The 15,275-nt window shown below is 36.6% G+C and overlaps 2 protein-coding genes across 4 annotated transcripts; both read right to left on the reverse strand.

Annotated features, from left to right (window-relative positions):
* Nucleotides 1-2,633: 2,633 nt before the first annotated feature.
* LOC130495927 (glutathione gamma-glutamylcysteinyltransferase 1-like) lies at nucleotides 2,634-6,332 on the reverse strand. 3 transcript variants are annotated; one of them, XR_008934935.1, is made up of 10 exons: nucleotides 6,074-6,332; nucleotides 5,760-5,916; nucleotides 5,433-5,671; nucleotides 5,188-5,351; nucleotides 5,053-5,104; nucleotides 4,632-4,871; nucleotides 4,334-4,517; nucleotides 3,985-4,250; nucleotides 3,598-3,795; nucleotides 2,634-3,518 (listed from the first exon to the last, which is right to left on the reverse strand). XR_008934935.1 is itself a non-coding variant. In XM_056987550.1 (9 exons), exons 1-9 carry the CDS (start codon nucleotides 6,146-6,148, stop codon nucleotides 3,709-3,711), a joined length of 1,464 nt encoding a protein of 487 aa, XP_056843530.1. In that variant the 5' UTR covers nucleotides 6,149-6,332; the 3' UTR covers nucleotides 2,634-3,708. The 3 variants fall into 3 exon arrangements, 2 of the variants coding, with proteins under 2 accessions (XP_056843530.1, XP_056843531.1); XM_056987550.1 differs by having other exon boundaries at nucleotides 2,634-3,795; XM_056987551.1 differs by having other exon boundaries at nucleotides 2,634-3,795; nucleotides 4,632-4,859; nucleotides 6,074-6,329.
* Nucleotides 6,333-12,955: 6,623 nt separating this feature from the next.
* Nucleotides 12,956-14,616, reverse strand: LOC108836191 (acid phosphatase 1). Its single transcript, XM_018609383.2, has 3 exons — nucleotides 14,131-14,616; nucleotides 13,608-13,817; nucleotides 12,956-13,324 (listed from the first exon to the last, which is right to left on the reverse strand). Exons 1-3 carry the CDS (start codon nucleotides 14,562-14,564, stop codon nucleotides 13,147-13,149), a joined length of 822 nt encoding a protein of 273 aa, XP_018464885.1. The 5' UTR covers nucleotides 14,565-14,616; the 3' UTR covers nucleotides 12,956-13,146.
* Nucleotides 14,617-15,275: the final 659 nt, after the last annotated feature.

Raw genomic sequence — 15,275 nt, forward strand, 5'->3', positions numbered from 1 at the left:
CTGTTTAGCACGAGCATCGAATGCTCCTTCACTTATGCTTTCTTCTCTTACAGCCAGCCTTGCTTCATGAGCCTTCAAGATCCCGATCAACTCTACCATCCTTGTTGAAGTCAAATTGCTTGTTTGCTCCAATACACTGACTATGCTATCAAACTTGGCTGGGAGAGAGATGAGTATCTTTTGTATGAGTTGAACATCGGTCTTCTGCTCTCCATGATAAGTTAATTGATTTGCCAAGGCAACCAACTTATCTGTGAAGGCCTTAACGTCTTCATCCTCGTTCATCTTCAGATTCTCATACTCCCTTCGCAACGTTTGAAGCCGAATCAAACGAACCTGAGGGGAGCCTTCATACTCTGCCTTCAATGCATCCCACGCCTCTTTGGATGTTGATGCTGCTGCAATCCGTGAGAAGATCTCATCTGATACGGCAGTTTGCAAAATTTGCAAAGCCATCGTATCATTCGCCATCGCTTCTTCTCTAAGCGATCTCTCCCTCGTTGTCTCAAGGGTATCATTCACTTGTGCTGGTGGCACTGCCACGCCTTCTTCAACCACAGACCATAACTTCCTGGTCTTGAGAATGGTTGTCATCTTAATGCTCCAGAAGTTATACTTCTCCCCATCGAATATGGGTATAACTTGATTGTGATTTTGCATCGTCATCCTTCTTGATAAATCGTATGCAAAAATCCTCTATTCTCTACGCAAAGTGTTTCTCTCAATAGTGCTTTCTTCTTCGTCCTCTCAAACGTAAAGCTCTGATACCATGTTAATCTTTTACCAATCGTTTGTGTTACGCAGATATCGCAGTGTGTTACACACGACTTCGGAATAAGAAATAAGATAGACGCTTTAGGCTTATTCAACAAGTTACGAATTTTGTATACTTGTCTGGAAATATTTTGTCTTTATTGAGATTCTGTGATAATGTTTACAACAAATGATTGATCTTTATATAGAGATCGAATCAATACAATAGAAGAGACACACCTCTTCATGAAGAGTTACAACTCTTTGTGTAATAACTAACAAATAACTAACTTATGTAAATGTATGAAGGAGAGATTAGACTATATAGTTTAACATGGAAGACCAGAACTTGAATTCTGTTTATAGTCATGCAATAACCAAACAAGAAGAGTTAAAGATAAGGGGTAGAGAAGGAATATATAAGAACTTGAATCTCACTTCACTGCTACATACGAAATGGTTTCCAAAGATCTATCCTTCCCTCAACTTTAACTGTTACCCAGGTGGACAGGATGTTCACGGAATCATACAAGGACTAAGAGCAACACCAAGTCAGCAACGTTCTGTAGAAAGAAGTCTACAATGGAGAGTTAGAAACACAGACCAGGTGGCTGGAGACTATAGTAAACGAGGTTAGAGTAAAACCAAAGGAGAAGAGAATACAAAGAGAACACGAAATGAAAGATCTAAAGAAACCGTGGAAGAAGACAAATTTCAAAGAGTTTCTTGAAATGGAGACACAAAGCGATTTACTATCTGGTGAGCAGGATGTTTAACTTGAGAGGAAGCTCGCAAAGAAGCTCAAGGTAAAGAATGGGAAGCTAAGAGGCATGGATGATGCTATGAGTGATTTTTCCGAAGGTCTTCCATCTGTGTTGGATTCTATGGGGTCTGAACTTGGTTATTCTCGTAAGAAGGATAAAAAAAAAGAGATCTGAGGAAAAACAGAACTACGAGGTTGTCGATAAGAAACGAGACAAATATTTTGAGCTTGGAGAATTTTATGAGGCAAGCGAAGAAGAGCCTAAAAGAAAAGGAGACCGTAAACACCATAAGAAGAAGAATTCTTGCAATAATGCCTTAGAGGAAATGGACAGCTGTTGAGGAAGTGGAGTCCAATAAGAGTGAGCATGGTGAGGAGTTTGTTGGCAAGAGAGTTAACATCTGGTGGCCACTTGAGAAGAAATTTTGTGATGGCGCCACAAAGCCATATGGCAGTCTTAACGAGATGCATCTGGTGTATTATTCGGATGGGGATTTTGAAGAGCTTAATCTTAAAAAAGAACGTTGGGAGATAATCAGTGATGAAGAGTTTATGAGGATTTCAAGGATTCATGGAAAGTTCAGAGATGTGGTAAGGAGTGTGCATTCCGATGATGAAGAACATGGAAAGAAAGAGAAGACCGTGGTATTTACAAAAGAAAGAAACCGTGGTGTTGTGTTCTTATGAAGCTGACAAGGTGGCAGGGACTGAAGCCGTGAGACAGGTCTTATATCACCTCATACGAGAGTATGTTGAGTATGATTTGATTGAGGTACAACATATATCTGAGAATGAGCAGAAGATAATGGACATCTTGTAAAAAGCATTTGGGAAGCACTTGATGTTCAGGGAGATAAGGCGACTGACTGGAATACATGAAGTGTGTGAAGATGAGTTCAAACTTAAGGGGGAGAATGTTGAGATAAGCTTGAAGTAGTTTGGAGAGCAAGCTATTTATTTCCTACCGGGTTATGGAATAGGAAATTATCTATTTATGTGATTCCTAATGAGTTTAGGAAATTGTGAGTTATATATAAGCAGATGCATATGATGTTGCGTAACTGATAGATTGAGAGATTGTGAATTGTGTGAGATTGAGAGAGCTTGAGGTTTTGAGTTATTTTCTTCAAGAAATTAATAACAGAATTCTTATTAAGTTTGATTGTGATTTATTGATTGTGATTATATATTGTGCCTTTCTCCATGCCTTCTCCCATTTCTCTCACTCCATATAGTGTGTAATGAGACTAGAAAGACATATTTCAGCAGAAACTGATGTACTTCTTGCCTTCCCCGAGTTTCCAATATTTGCATAATGCTGCTCCAGTGTGCTGTGTAGCTTATGCCAGGGATATTCTTTGAAAGATCGGCCCAAATCTGAGTTGAATAAGGACAACTGAGAAAGAGGTGATCTCTTGTTTTTGTTGGTGCCAAACATAGCACACATTTGAAAATCTACCTGAGGGCACCATTGAAAAATGCGATCAGTAGTAGCGAGACGGCTGTGGATGGCCAACCAGGTGATAAAAGAATATTTAGGCGTGGCGCCTGAAGACCAGATAGTATCCGACCAAAGTTTGGTGAGCACTGAACATCGGTTTCAAAAATCTCCCTACCCTTTCCAAAGCTGAATGTTCTCCTCAAATAACAGACCCTGCGCTCTCAAATCCATTATCTTTGTTTCTGTGGCTTTCAGTTGCTCACCTCGACGCCGGCGTGGGCGGTAAGATTGAACAGCATACCCAACAGTTGCATTAATATTTATCCCCATATCATTACAGCCTCGAGGTCCAGTGAGATCAATTAGCCGACCTGGAGATAACCAGTTATCAAACCAAAACGAGCTATTATTACCACTCCGAATCTCCACTCGAGTGAGCGTACTTGCCCAATCTCTATATTGCAGAATCTTCTTCCTTATCCAGCTTCATAGTGTGCTTTTCTCAGTTACTTGCCAAAAAGAGTTCTTTCGAATCATATATATATATTAACTTTTTATCGCCTAAAACACAAAGAAGAATTTTTTTGTTATACATATAAAAGAGAGATTTTATTTTTCTCCTCTTCCACATTGTTCTTACCAAATTGAGTGTTTGAGAAATTGTAATCAGGGTTTTAGGTTTAAGAAGTTGGGATTCAAATGGGCGAGAGAGATACTTAAGATTCATCATTTATGAATTTGGGCAGACGAATCAGTAGGCAGGAGCAGCGAGATCTTCCTCCTCCTTGTTCTCTTGGCATCGTTTTAGCAGCTGCAGTTGGCGTCGAAGATGCAAAACCTGCAATAACCCCATGTTACTTCATCTGGTTCACAAATGTTACTTTATAAGATTTAGACTCTCAGGCTCAACATAGGTTTAGTTATTGTCTCTTCTCCAAATGATTTCTGCCTAACAAGTAAAAAGACCTTAACCCTTTTCCACCAGAGATAGAACAGTGATTTTAACTAGAACTGGTACAAAAATTACCTCTTCTTGAAGCATAGTTGGGAGGAAAGCCATAGAAATGAGCTGCTTCATTTCATTCAAAAGAGCTTGGTCTTTGATCCCTGACCATGTCTGTGGAGGTAAGGCCAGCAAAAGTACAGTAAACAAATCGTTTCCTGCTGGATAAGTTGCCTCCGGACCATATTCACAGTCAATATGGGTCGATGGCACCAATAGATCAACATTTTGCTCACTCCCGTCACGCACAACAACTCCAGTCACCAGCGTGCCTTCCACCTCGACAGCACCTGCATGCATGTAGTAAAAATGTTTTAGCAATTGAACAAAATTTTAACAGTAAACTTACTATAAGTACCAGTATATGACATACCGTTGACACATTTCACTTCTCGACAGCAGAACTCTATTGATGAGCATCCGGATAAGATTTCAGCTCCTTGGCAACAAGCCTTTGCTGCGGCAAATGTCATACTGTCTTCGTAACCAACTGAGGATAAGAACTTCTTGATGTGTTTGAACAGCTCAGTTTCATGCACTTCTTTCAGCACCACTTGCTGCAGTAGATTAACAAGAGACCAGACATGTAAGAGTCAAAGATTGTCCAAAGAGCAGCGAGGATGACGCTGGAAAAGAATAAATAAGCAAAAGCAAGGAAAAGGAATCTATGCCTTTAAGTTGAGCCTAGATTTCTCCTCTGCGCTGAGATTTTCTTTTGCATTCTCTGTTATTCTGATCTCAGCCACCCATCTGATGAATGTGTTGAAATTTGACGGAAGTGACTTGAACACAACTGATATGATTTTTTCCACACTATCTACATGCTGTGAGCTTACAAGACGAGGAACATCTTCCTTGAGATACTTGGCTATATTGACCCAGCTTTCATCCTTACAGCACTGTTTTATATACTAGTTTTTTTATTACCAACATACCAAAGAAATTTAACAAGAATCTGAAGTTCATTCAAAACATTTGTATGAGATGTTCTCCTAGAGTTTCAAGAAAAGCGATTCAAATTCACATTTCCATCAAACGCAACAATGAATATTAGCATACATCTAGAGAACTTATAGTTGCAACCAAACATACCAGAGTATAGAGCAATCCGGGTTCTCTGTGAGGTCTAGATATGAGCATGAACCTGAGAGCAACACATAACAATATCAGACCCAGTTACATCATGATACATCAGAACATAAAAGTTGAAAAAAATGAGTATGTTACCCTCTACGTTTCCCTGTTGACTGATCAATGCTGTCCATGGCTTCCCAAAGAAGTTTAAGAGGAACCCAATGAGGAGGATACTTGAAACGAGCAACATCAAGAATCAAAGCCATGTCTCTTTCAGCGTTATAGCCACCAATAGGTGAAAAGTGACCAGACCCAGTCTGCAATAAGAGTTGTTACAATCCTAACACGGCACGATCGCTAAACAAACTAACGTTTCACAGCTATGTCGTAGAAGTTACCTGTTTAAAAACTCCTCTGTCATATGATGAGATCATATGGCAGTTCTCAGAAGAAGAGCATTTCATTACGAAGTTGCGGAAATCGTCAATGGTGGTTTGATTTGTGCGGAACGCTTCTACTTTGGCTCCAGTACAATGAGCCAAACACACAACTTTTCCAAAGGAAATGCCCTTGGCCTTGACTACTTCCAGTGGCTCGCAGCAGTCTAGCATCGATTCATTAAACCACCTCCAAGGCCCTATTGGAAGAAAGAAACCTCAAAAAAAAAAAAACACTATCTAGACTAGACGTATTTTGCTTCTCTTGTGATACTAAAAATAGTATACCTTTCCATTTTCGTCCAGGATCAATAGAAAGAGCGTTCAAGACAACTGAAAGGCTAGCCAAGCCGCAATACGCAGGTTCAGACTGCGTTTGGAAATAAGAAATCAACCTGAAAAATCCTTCCACTGTGCCTTTCTGAAGCGCTTCACTGAATATTTTCTGCACATGTCAGATAAAACAGAACATACGTTTTAGGTAGTAGTAACTAAAGCAACAAAGCAGACAGCATAAACAAAGTCTATCCCTCTGTAATAAGCCGACTACTTCGAAGCTAACAGTAGGATCGGAATCCATGAATGAAAAACTTGATCCGTACCTTGCCTTCGGCAGAAGAAAAGTCAATGGCCGGAGGAGAAGGAAGAGATCGCCGGTAGAGACCCGCCGTAGCCATTACCACAGGTATATCGAATAAAGAAAACTTTGAACTTTGGCCGTGATGAGATTTGAATAATGTGATGGCGATATGTATTATAGATTTATAGTAGAGACTCTCACAGGTCAATGCTCTCTCTTTCTCTCTCTTCCTCGCTCAAGTCAAACGTGTAAACCACGACGAAACGCCGTTAAAAACATCCCGTCCGGTTTGATTTGTTATATTGCACTATGGGATGATCCCATTGCACTATCGATACTTCGATTAGTTTTATAACAAATATGGTTCTGTTCGGTTTAGAGTTGAGATGACTAAATGGAATTGACTTCGTGTGGCCAACCGTTAGTCTTTGGTCAAAGTTGGCGCGATGGTGGATTTTTTTTTTTTGAACTGCGCGCGATGGTGGATATACTTCTTAAAACCATTTGGGTCAGAGGACCCCGGTTGGTTTGTAGTGTAGCGTACACAGTCATACGTCTCTTATTATATTAATATACAAAGAAAAGAACCAATAAAAATAATTTTTAATTCATACGGGACAAACCATTCATTCGGAGTCTGGCGACAAGTCAATCTCATAAATATGCTATATATATACGAAAATATCATTTAAATCACCAATTTTCAAATTTGATTAAAATAAACACTAGTTTTTTGGTAAACAAAAAAATATTCAATTTTTGTTGCAAAACTATTTTAACCATAAATTTTCATTGACCATATCATTTTAATCATATCATTAGTCAACAGTTATATTTGACTAATAATATATCTAAAATGGTTTTTGAAATTGATATTTTGTTGGCACAAATATGTCAACATTTTTCCAAAATATTAAATTTTATAGTATATTTCAATAATTATAACAGTAATAATAAAATTATAAATAAGAAATTATTCAAACCAAAAATATCAATGTTTTTCATTTTCTCCAAGTAAAAGTTTCTATAATTTTCATTTATATTCTAAAATAATTAGTTCACATACCATTAACTGAGTATTTAGCTATAAAATGATTATGAATTTTTTTTGTTATTTAACAAAAAACTGCTAAGAGCCAAAATGTTGCTCCATCATTAGAATCATGAAAAATCTATATACCCATTTTTTATTCTTGTAAGAACAAAAAAGATATTTATATTTTACAAAAGAAAACAAAAATTGACAATAAATTATGAAACATAATCTAATTAGGACTATATGAATAGTTAAAAAGTGACATAATTATCGTAAATAATTATAAAGTTCTTTATAATTATTTAATAAAATAATTATTAAACTAATGATATGTTAACTAACTATTAGAATATAAATCAGAATTATTTAAATTTTATTTAAAAAAAAAATTATATATTTTTTGTTTATTCAATATTTTTATTTATAAAATTTTATAGTTAATAAAATAATTTATTCTAAAAGTTTTTTTGAACAATAATTTATTCTAAAGTTTACTTTCAATTTTTTTAAGAAAAAACTTTTATTTTTATTTTTCCAAAAAAATCATCAACTTCAAAAGCCATTTTAGGCATATTGTTAGTCAACTATAACTGTTAACCAACGATATAACTAAAATTGTATGGTTAACGAAAGTTCATGATTAAAATGGGGTTTCAACAAAAATTGAATGTTTTTTTTTTGTTTACCGAAATATTTGTGCTTTATCTCAATCAAATTTGAAATTTGATGATTAAAATTAAAATTTCCCTACATACATATGGAGTTCCGAAATTAGGATATTAGGTGCGAAAGAACATAATGTATCGGGAACATGAGGAAATGGTTGGGGAACAAAGCACTACTAGGTTAAAGGCTTTTGCCTAGAAAATAAACGCTTCACTGAAGTTCCATCATCTTATATGGCAACTGGTGTTGGTTATGTAGTGGTTACAAGAAATCTAACACGATGTCATATGTGTTGTGTCAACCACTGTTCTAGATATGCAGACCCTTATGAATTAGTTAAGAACACAATTTTTAAATCCTCTTGCTTTGCAATCTTGGGCCCTCGCCTCTACACCATCGTGTCCGAAAATTATTTCAACAACAAAAGTTTTTACAAACTTGGACTTAGAGATGATCATGGATATGCACGAGCTGTAGATAGCAGAATCATTCATGTCAGGGAAAACACCAGAAAAATCCAGAAAAGAGCTGAGATGGATGGAAAGAAAAACATTTGTCTACCAGAATATGCAGAGGAATACATTCAGTCCAGACCAGAGCCAAAAACTTAGAACAAGGATGAGATTTAATGAGATGCTAAAAGGAATCCACGGAGCTCAAAAGATATCACTAGAGTACTACAATAGGAATCTCGATAGCATCTACTAACCACTCGACAACAGTTCAACTGGTTGACTACACACATAGAGGAGATGCAAAAGGAAATAGACCTGCTACAAAGACAAAATGCGATTCAACCAGCGACATCGTCATCGATCGACAGACGTACCCCACCATCGACCGACGCTCGACTGACATCACTCAAAGATATGCTACAATCATTCAAATACAAGCTTGATGGTGTCTACTATCTGCTCAATGAACACACAGACGGATTGACTACAAGCTTGGATGCGTTGAAGCAAGATGTCGGCACGATTCAAAGACAGATTGATTTTCAAACAGAAAATTTTCCATCGATCGACAGGCGCAGTTGACCATCCATCGATAGAGAACATACACCAGCGCAGCACTGAAAACTTTTAGGAGAGGATGAATACAAGTGATTTTGCTCATGTGCGATTGAAAAATAAGTGGACCAAAGGAGATGAGCCCATAAGAAGCTTCAGTGGTGCATGGTCTCAGATGAGCAAAGAAGAAGTTGACACTTGCCTTCAACCGAGTCGTCACTTTCACCCTAAATATGCCAAACAACCTAACAAAGTCAAACTTAATAACTATAACAAAGTGTTGAGTGGGAGACAACCCACTGTTAGGTAATTTCTTTTAAATTAGTTTAGATTGTTATTAACTTTCATTTTAAATTTTATTGCAGGTCATAAAAAAGACCTGAGTAGACGATTGTCAGGAACATCGACCGATGAGACCGTGTCGATATCGATCGACAGAACATCACCAACAGCGACCGATGGACACTCCATTCCATCAATCAACACAGAATTTGGTCAATTATATTGTTCTAACTTGTTCAATTCAGCACTTATGATTTATTTCTCACCATAACTCCGACTGGAAGTACACTGGGGAGAGATTAATTTAAGTCTGGGGGAGGTTTACTGATATTAGTTTACTATTTGAATCTTATTAAAAAAATTCAAAGTTTTTATTGAGTCAAGAAGGGGATGATGAACTTTTTCAATTTTTACTTGTTATCTAACCACTCTTTAGCACTATTCTTAGACTTAGTGACTGCATAATGTACTAGAGATACTAAAATGGATCAACCTGTCAACTATGTTCACACTTGCTGAGAATGTTTGAAGGAACCAAAGCTGACCTCCAACCGAATTTGACTTAATCGCTTGTCTTGGGGCTTGGTATACAACGGACATGACTCCTCCTGCAAATCTGGAAAGTAAAAGCATGTGTGTTTCTGGTCCCCTTCGTTCTCTCTCTCTCTCTCTCTCTCTCTCTCTCTCTCTCTCTCTCTCTCTCTCTCTCTCTCTCTCTCTCTCTCTTCAGCATCTTAATTAAGATACAAAAGATTGAAATGATTTCCTGGATGAGGTAGAGGAGTAGAGTGCCTCCTATGACCCAATTATTCTAAGTCTGAAGAGAATGATCACACATTGTGGAAACGAGGGGTAGGAGTGTCTCTTATGACCCTATTATTCGCTACACTTTTTCAAATAGAGTTACAAAAGTAGACAAGTCAATAAGATAAACAAGATGACTACATTAGCATCAACATTCATTTGAACTGAAACTATAAAGATTCTGAGAAGAGAGAAAGAGGGAAGAAAGGGATCAGAGAAGACTACATGTGTCTTGAGAAACTTGCTTGAGTAAGAGTTCAATTGTCTGATTGATCGATATTCCCAAGATAAAGCATGTACTTTTTATGTAAGAAATGAGGCTAGATGAATTTGGTTGCTAAGTTAGGATATGGTGTAAGGTACTTCGGAGATTAGGATTTATTTGATGTGGCTTGCAACATTGTAGAGGTGATGATTCTATTTAGTTTTTAAATTGTGTGAGTCTCTGCTGTTTCCAAACCTCTTTCAGAGAGACTACCGTTTGTTTTCCTTGAGGACAAGCAAAAGGATAAGTCCGGGGGAGTTGATATACCATGGATTTTACTCATTTTTAGCCATGACATATAAGTGTTTTAAGATATAATTATTATGTTTCAGAGTCTATTAAGCATGTTTACAGGTTCAGGAGTGATTCAGAGTAAAGTGGTTATTTTGGGGCATTTTGGAGATAAAAGGAGAAGTTACCCGAGATGACCATCGAACCAGACCAAATATCTACATTCAGAGTCAATAATCGATCCATGCACATCCTGTGCCATAGTTCGACACCGAAGCGCGCAAAATCCAGTTTGGTTTCAGCGGACTTAAAGCCTAAGATTCCACTTAATTACAAGATTACCCCTAAACGATTTTAACTTAGTGTTTATGTGCTCTTCCATTGTTTTAGGCAGCATACGCTTTTCTATACTTTATTATTTTGTCAGCAAACATATTTAGGGTTTTAGTAGATTTGGAGAGAAAATCCAAGACTCCTTCAGAGATTTGTATTGGAAATCCAGTTTTCTTACTCTATTCTATTATATTACAATTTATGTTTATTGTTATTAATTTCTTAGCTATGTCTGAGTAATTAACCTGTTAGGCTTAGGGTCCAAATAGGTTATGAAGGATTAGCCCCAAATATAAAATTTCTAAGTTGCTAAAGATATTCATCATTAGGATTGTTCTTATTACTTGTATTCTAGAGTAGCTAACTAGAACCTTGATCTTAGATAATTAGGCGCAAACGACGGCTTGGTCTTTTATCTGAATAGATTATATTGAGCTAGGATTGCTAGAAACAGACGACGGTTCATCTAGGAAACCTAGTGAACACATCATCGCTCAAGCTTGCTAGTAGATCATCGATCAACAATCCTATAGATTGATCGATCGACGATTCAAAAGGTGTATCGATCGATACACAATCAATAGTATCGATCAACAGTTTTTCCAGATCGACAAACGACAGTTGAGATCTGAGATCGAGACAATAGATAGTCTAAACAAACGGAAGTTGATAAATTATTCTTTAAGCTGGGTTCTTATATATCATGCATGCAATTTATCTCTATAATATTATAGTCCTGATTACTTGAATAGAAACCCTAAGTCTAACGCTTTCTCATTATTGTTTACAAACCTCTATCCAACCATCTGAACAACTACCTAGTTCGCACTATTTATTTACTCTAATCATACTGAACTTAGCTTAATCACTGCTGATTAGGATCTACTGTGTGCCTTAGCTCTATGTGAATTACATCCCTAAGTACTATAATTGAACCTCATATTTGAGAGAGTAATTCACTTCTTAGGGTAATTTGAGTCATATCAATATCTGATGCAAAAGACAATCATCTCTTGCTGTGAATCTAATATATTGACTAAGTATTTGTTCCAGATCTCGCATGCAAACAAGGATGAGCGTCGATCGATGATATGGTCTAAGCGTAGATCGATACTGCCTTATCGATCTGATCGATTATTTCAACTAAATTCCTAGACCAACTCTCGTATGTGCATGTATATGTAATCCCGCAGATTTCAGGTTCCGTTAATTGATTGCATCTCAATTTTCCTATGATTCTAGGTTCAAATAATCAATCACACTCTCGTACTTTTCTAATTACTTTAGTTCCTAGTATTACAAGCCATCCTGGTGTAACGAACTATAAATAACCTAAAAATCCTATAATTAAGAAGTTCATTTAAAAACCTAGAAATTCCTAAACCAAGCAGGTGGATCTACTCAAGAATGATAGTTGTCACAGAAAATCATAGAAAGAATCGATGAAATAGAAATAGATATAAAAACCAAAAGAGTTCCAAGATGACTCTAAAGGAGTTCCCAGAGGTCTCTGAAGGAGTTCATTTCTTCGCTCCTAAACTAATAGAAAACATAAAACTATAGAATATAAAGCATAGAAAGCGTAGCCGTCAACAATGGCTTCAAAAATATATAAATATGGTTTAAAGTCGGTCATGGGTATTTTAGTAATTTGTGGTGAATTCTGAGCTTAAGTCAGTCTTTGAAATATAATCCACCCGCGTTCTGGCATCACCGTCGATCGATCCCAAGGGTGCACCGTCGATCGACATTCCTTTATCTCCTCAACAGTTTTCTCTCTGAGGCATATTGACCACAATTCATTAAAACATTTATAACTTCCGCTATAGGAAGCTGATTGGCCTCAAACCACTGGTATTGGAAACCTAACTCAAAGCTATATGTTGTGTTAAATATGGGCTCAATAAAACGTTGAAAAGGTCTCTATCCATAGCAAAATCTCTAACGAATCTGTGTAGTTTTGCTCCTGAAAAATACCCCAAAATCACCAAAGTTTTCCAAAACGTACCTGAACCTGAAAACACTCTAAATTAAGAGATTCAAATTGTTTGTGTATTGATAGAAATAACAATCTTGTAAATACTTAAAGATAATGAGGTTGAGAAAGTAAAAAAGTCATGTTCGAAAAAGAAAATAAAATTAATTGCATTTTCGTGAATAATCTAAATTTGTGGGATGTACAAGGTGAAAAGATTTTCAAAAAAAATCATAAGTTATTTTTGTGTTTGACTTTGAGTTTTGAGTCAATTTTGCAAATAACTCTTTCACAAAAGTCCGTACTACAAAAAGGTGAAATCAACAGGAAACAAAGATGATTCGTGGTTCATATATCACGCATAAGCATTTGAGTTGGTTATATAAACCACCAGAAATGGAAGAAACAAAAAAAGCGAGATAATCAACAGACTCAAGATTCAGATGGAACTCTGATCTTATTTTCTTTGGTTAGAGTAGTATATATGCTTTGATCAAGCGACATAGTAGATGGAGTTAGGGAGCTTGAAGGTTCTCTTGGGAACTGGGCAACCTGCGAAGCTGTTCCATTGCGCACCCATCACTCCCCAAACTTTGTATCCAAGACTTGTAAGCCATGTCCTCAAATCTGCTTTGTATTGGGTCACACTCTTCTTCTCATCCTCTCCACTCCTGCAATTTTTCGGTTTAACAATTTTGTTATACCCGGTTCAGAGTACTGTTATCTTGTTATACATATACCGAAAATTGTTTTTTTCTCAATTTTGTTATACCCGGTTCTTATAACAATTTTGTTATACTTTAAAAAGGTCGAAATATTGTCAAAAAAAAGCTCGAAATATGTTTTTTCTCTTTCTTTTTTTTAGTACTGTTATCTTCTTTTTTTTGACTGAAAGTACTGTTCCTCTTGTTATAAGAAAAAAGTTGAGACTTGGAGGAACATGGGAATATATACCTGAGGAGGAGGTTAGACCAGCCGTGGTAACCGGCTTCAATAAGGTTCTCGACCGTGGCGGATCTGAGGTACTCTTTGCGAGAAGAAACCAAAAAGATCTTGAAACCTCTCTCTCTGATCTCATGGAATAACTTCACCATGTTTGGAACCGCTGGTGCCTTTCCCCAACTTTGCCATTCCTCGAACTTGGTCGTGTTTAGTTGCTCACCACTGATTCAAATCAATGTATAATCCCAAAAGATGACTACGTATATGAAGCTAATATAATATAACTCTTATATTTCTTTTCATTCCAAACATAACAAATATAAACACAAAATTAATCTAACTAAACTGAGAAACTGGAATTTATCAAAAGTTCAGATTTTTAGTTATATATGGACTGAGAGTTATAGTTACAAACTAACATTGTATTAGTTAAAAGCTTAAAAATATAACCAAAATTTTGTCAAATCCAAAATAAAATGTCAAATCAAAACTGAAATGAACCTGAAAATCAACAAGGTTAACTCAATTTTCTTACCCGAAGCAGCCGTTGCTCTTGTGGTAAGGAATGGTGGAGAGAAGAGTGTCATCAATGTCAAAGATCCAAGCATCCATGCCATCACATTTCTTCTTCTCGCAACAAGTTTTTCCGAGGTAGAGGATGGCTTCATCAACGGCTCTCTCCACGTCATCTTCGTACTGAGAGGATGTCATGTACTTTTGGACGAACCACACACACTCCTGTGGCACAACGGTGAAGTCTCTAATGTTGTGAAGCTCCACGTTGATTCTCCAGCTCTCGCAGTATCCGGTTAGGTTTGGATCTTTCAATGTGGCGATCCCCTTTTGGCTAGTGGTGGTTGTGGTTGACTTGAGTCCTTTGAACTGGTTTAGGATGTTCCAGTCACGAGCTGAGACCATTCCGATGAAAAGAAATGAGAGGGTTAGCGAGAGCACCAAGGATCTAGCCATGTTGTTAAGATAAGAATTATTTTCTTGTGTTTGGCTATCTGTCTGTAATATGGCAATGTGTATAAATAGATGTAGAAGTATAGAAGTCTTAACATTCCAAAAAAAATATAACGCTTTAATAATTTTGTACGTTTAGCACTGATTTATTTAAAATAATATTTAGGGGTTGGCAAAAAAAAAAAACCGAATCAAACCAAACTGTTCCAATCAAATTCAACCCGATCCAAACCAAGCAAAAGCATACGTTAAACCATTTTTAGGATTTTATCAATCCAAATGGTTCGATCTGGTTTGGTTTTAAGCTGAACCAAATCAAATCGAACCCAAACCGGATCCGTAATTAAACCGAATTGCCCACCCCTAGTTACCGTGCCATTTTCAGATCAAACTTCTCCTTAAATTTCTTCTGTAAAGGTTATTTAACTTCTCTTACACTATCTCAGTTTGTCTATCGAGTCACTAGATTCACTTTTTCAATACAAACAAAAAAGAGTTAGAATATATTATCTTTATACATTTTGTCTCGAAGTGTTGTTCAACTATATTTACAGATAGAATTTATCATGTTCATGTCATCATGTGACCATATACATACAATATGTACACTAAAGGAGATGAATGTGAACGCCAGCACATTTTATATAAGATAATATAATAACTATATTCATACAATAGAGTATTCATACAATAGAGCAGGAGGAAAGTGGGCAC

Source organism: Raphanus sativus, chromosome 6 (assembly GCF_000801105.2).
Source record: "Raphanus sativus cultivar WK10039 chromosome 6, ASM80110v3, whole genome shotgun sequence".
NCBI lineage: Eukaryota > Viridiplantae > Streptophyta > Magnoliopsida > Brassicales > Brassicaceae > Raphanus > Raphanus sativus.

What these genes read in the sequence shown, in the direction of transcription:
- LOC130495927 (XM_056987550.1), bottom strand. Translation starts at nt 6,148, where the DNA reads ATGGCTACGGCGGGTCTCTACCGGCGATCTCTTCCTTCTCCTCCGGCC. An exon ending in TCCTGGACGAAAATGGAAAG is followed by an intron (nt 5,672 to 5,759) that starts GTATACTATTTT and finishes TTCTTCCAATAG; the next exon opens with GGCCTTGGAGGTGGTTTAAT. An exon ending in ACAGAGGAGTTTTTAAACAG is followed by an intron (nt 5,352 to 5,432) that starts GTAACTTCTACG and finishes CTCTTATTGCAG; the next exon opens with ACTGGGTCTGGTCACTTTTC.
- LOC108836191 (XM_018609383.2), bottom strand. Translation starts at nt 14,564, where the DNA reads ATGGCTAGATCCTTGGTGCTCTCGCTAACCCTCTCATTTCTTTTCATC. An exon ending in AAGAGCAACGGCTGCTTCGG is followed by an intron (nt 13,818 to 14,130) that starts GTAAGAAAATTG and finishes GATTTGAATCAG; the next exon opens with TGGTGAGCAACTAAACACGA. An exon ending in TGGTCTAACCTCCTCCTCAG is followed by an intron (nt 13,325 to 13,607) that starts GTATATATTCCC and finishes GAAAAATTGCAG; the next exon opens with GAGTGGAGAGGATGAGAAGA.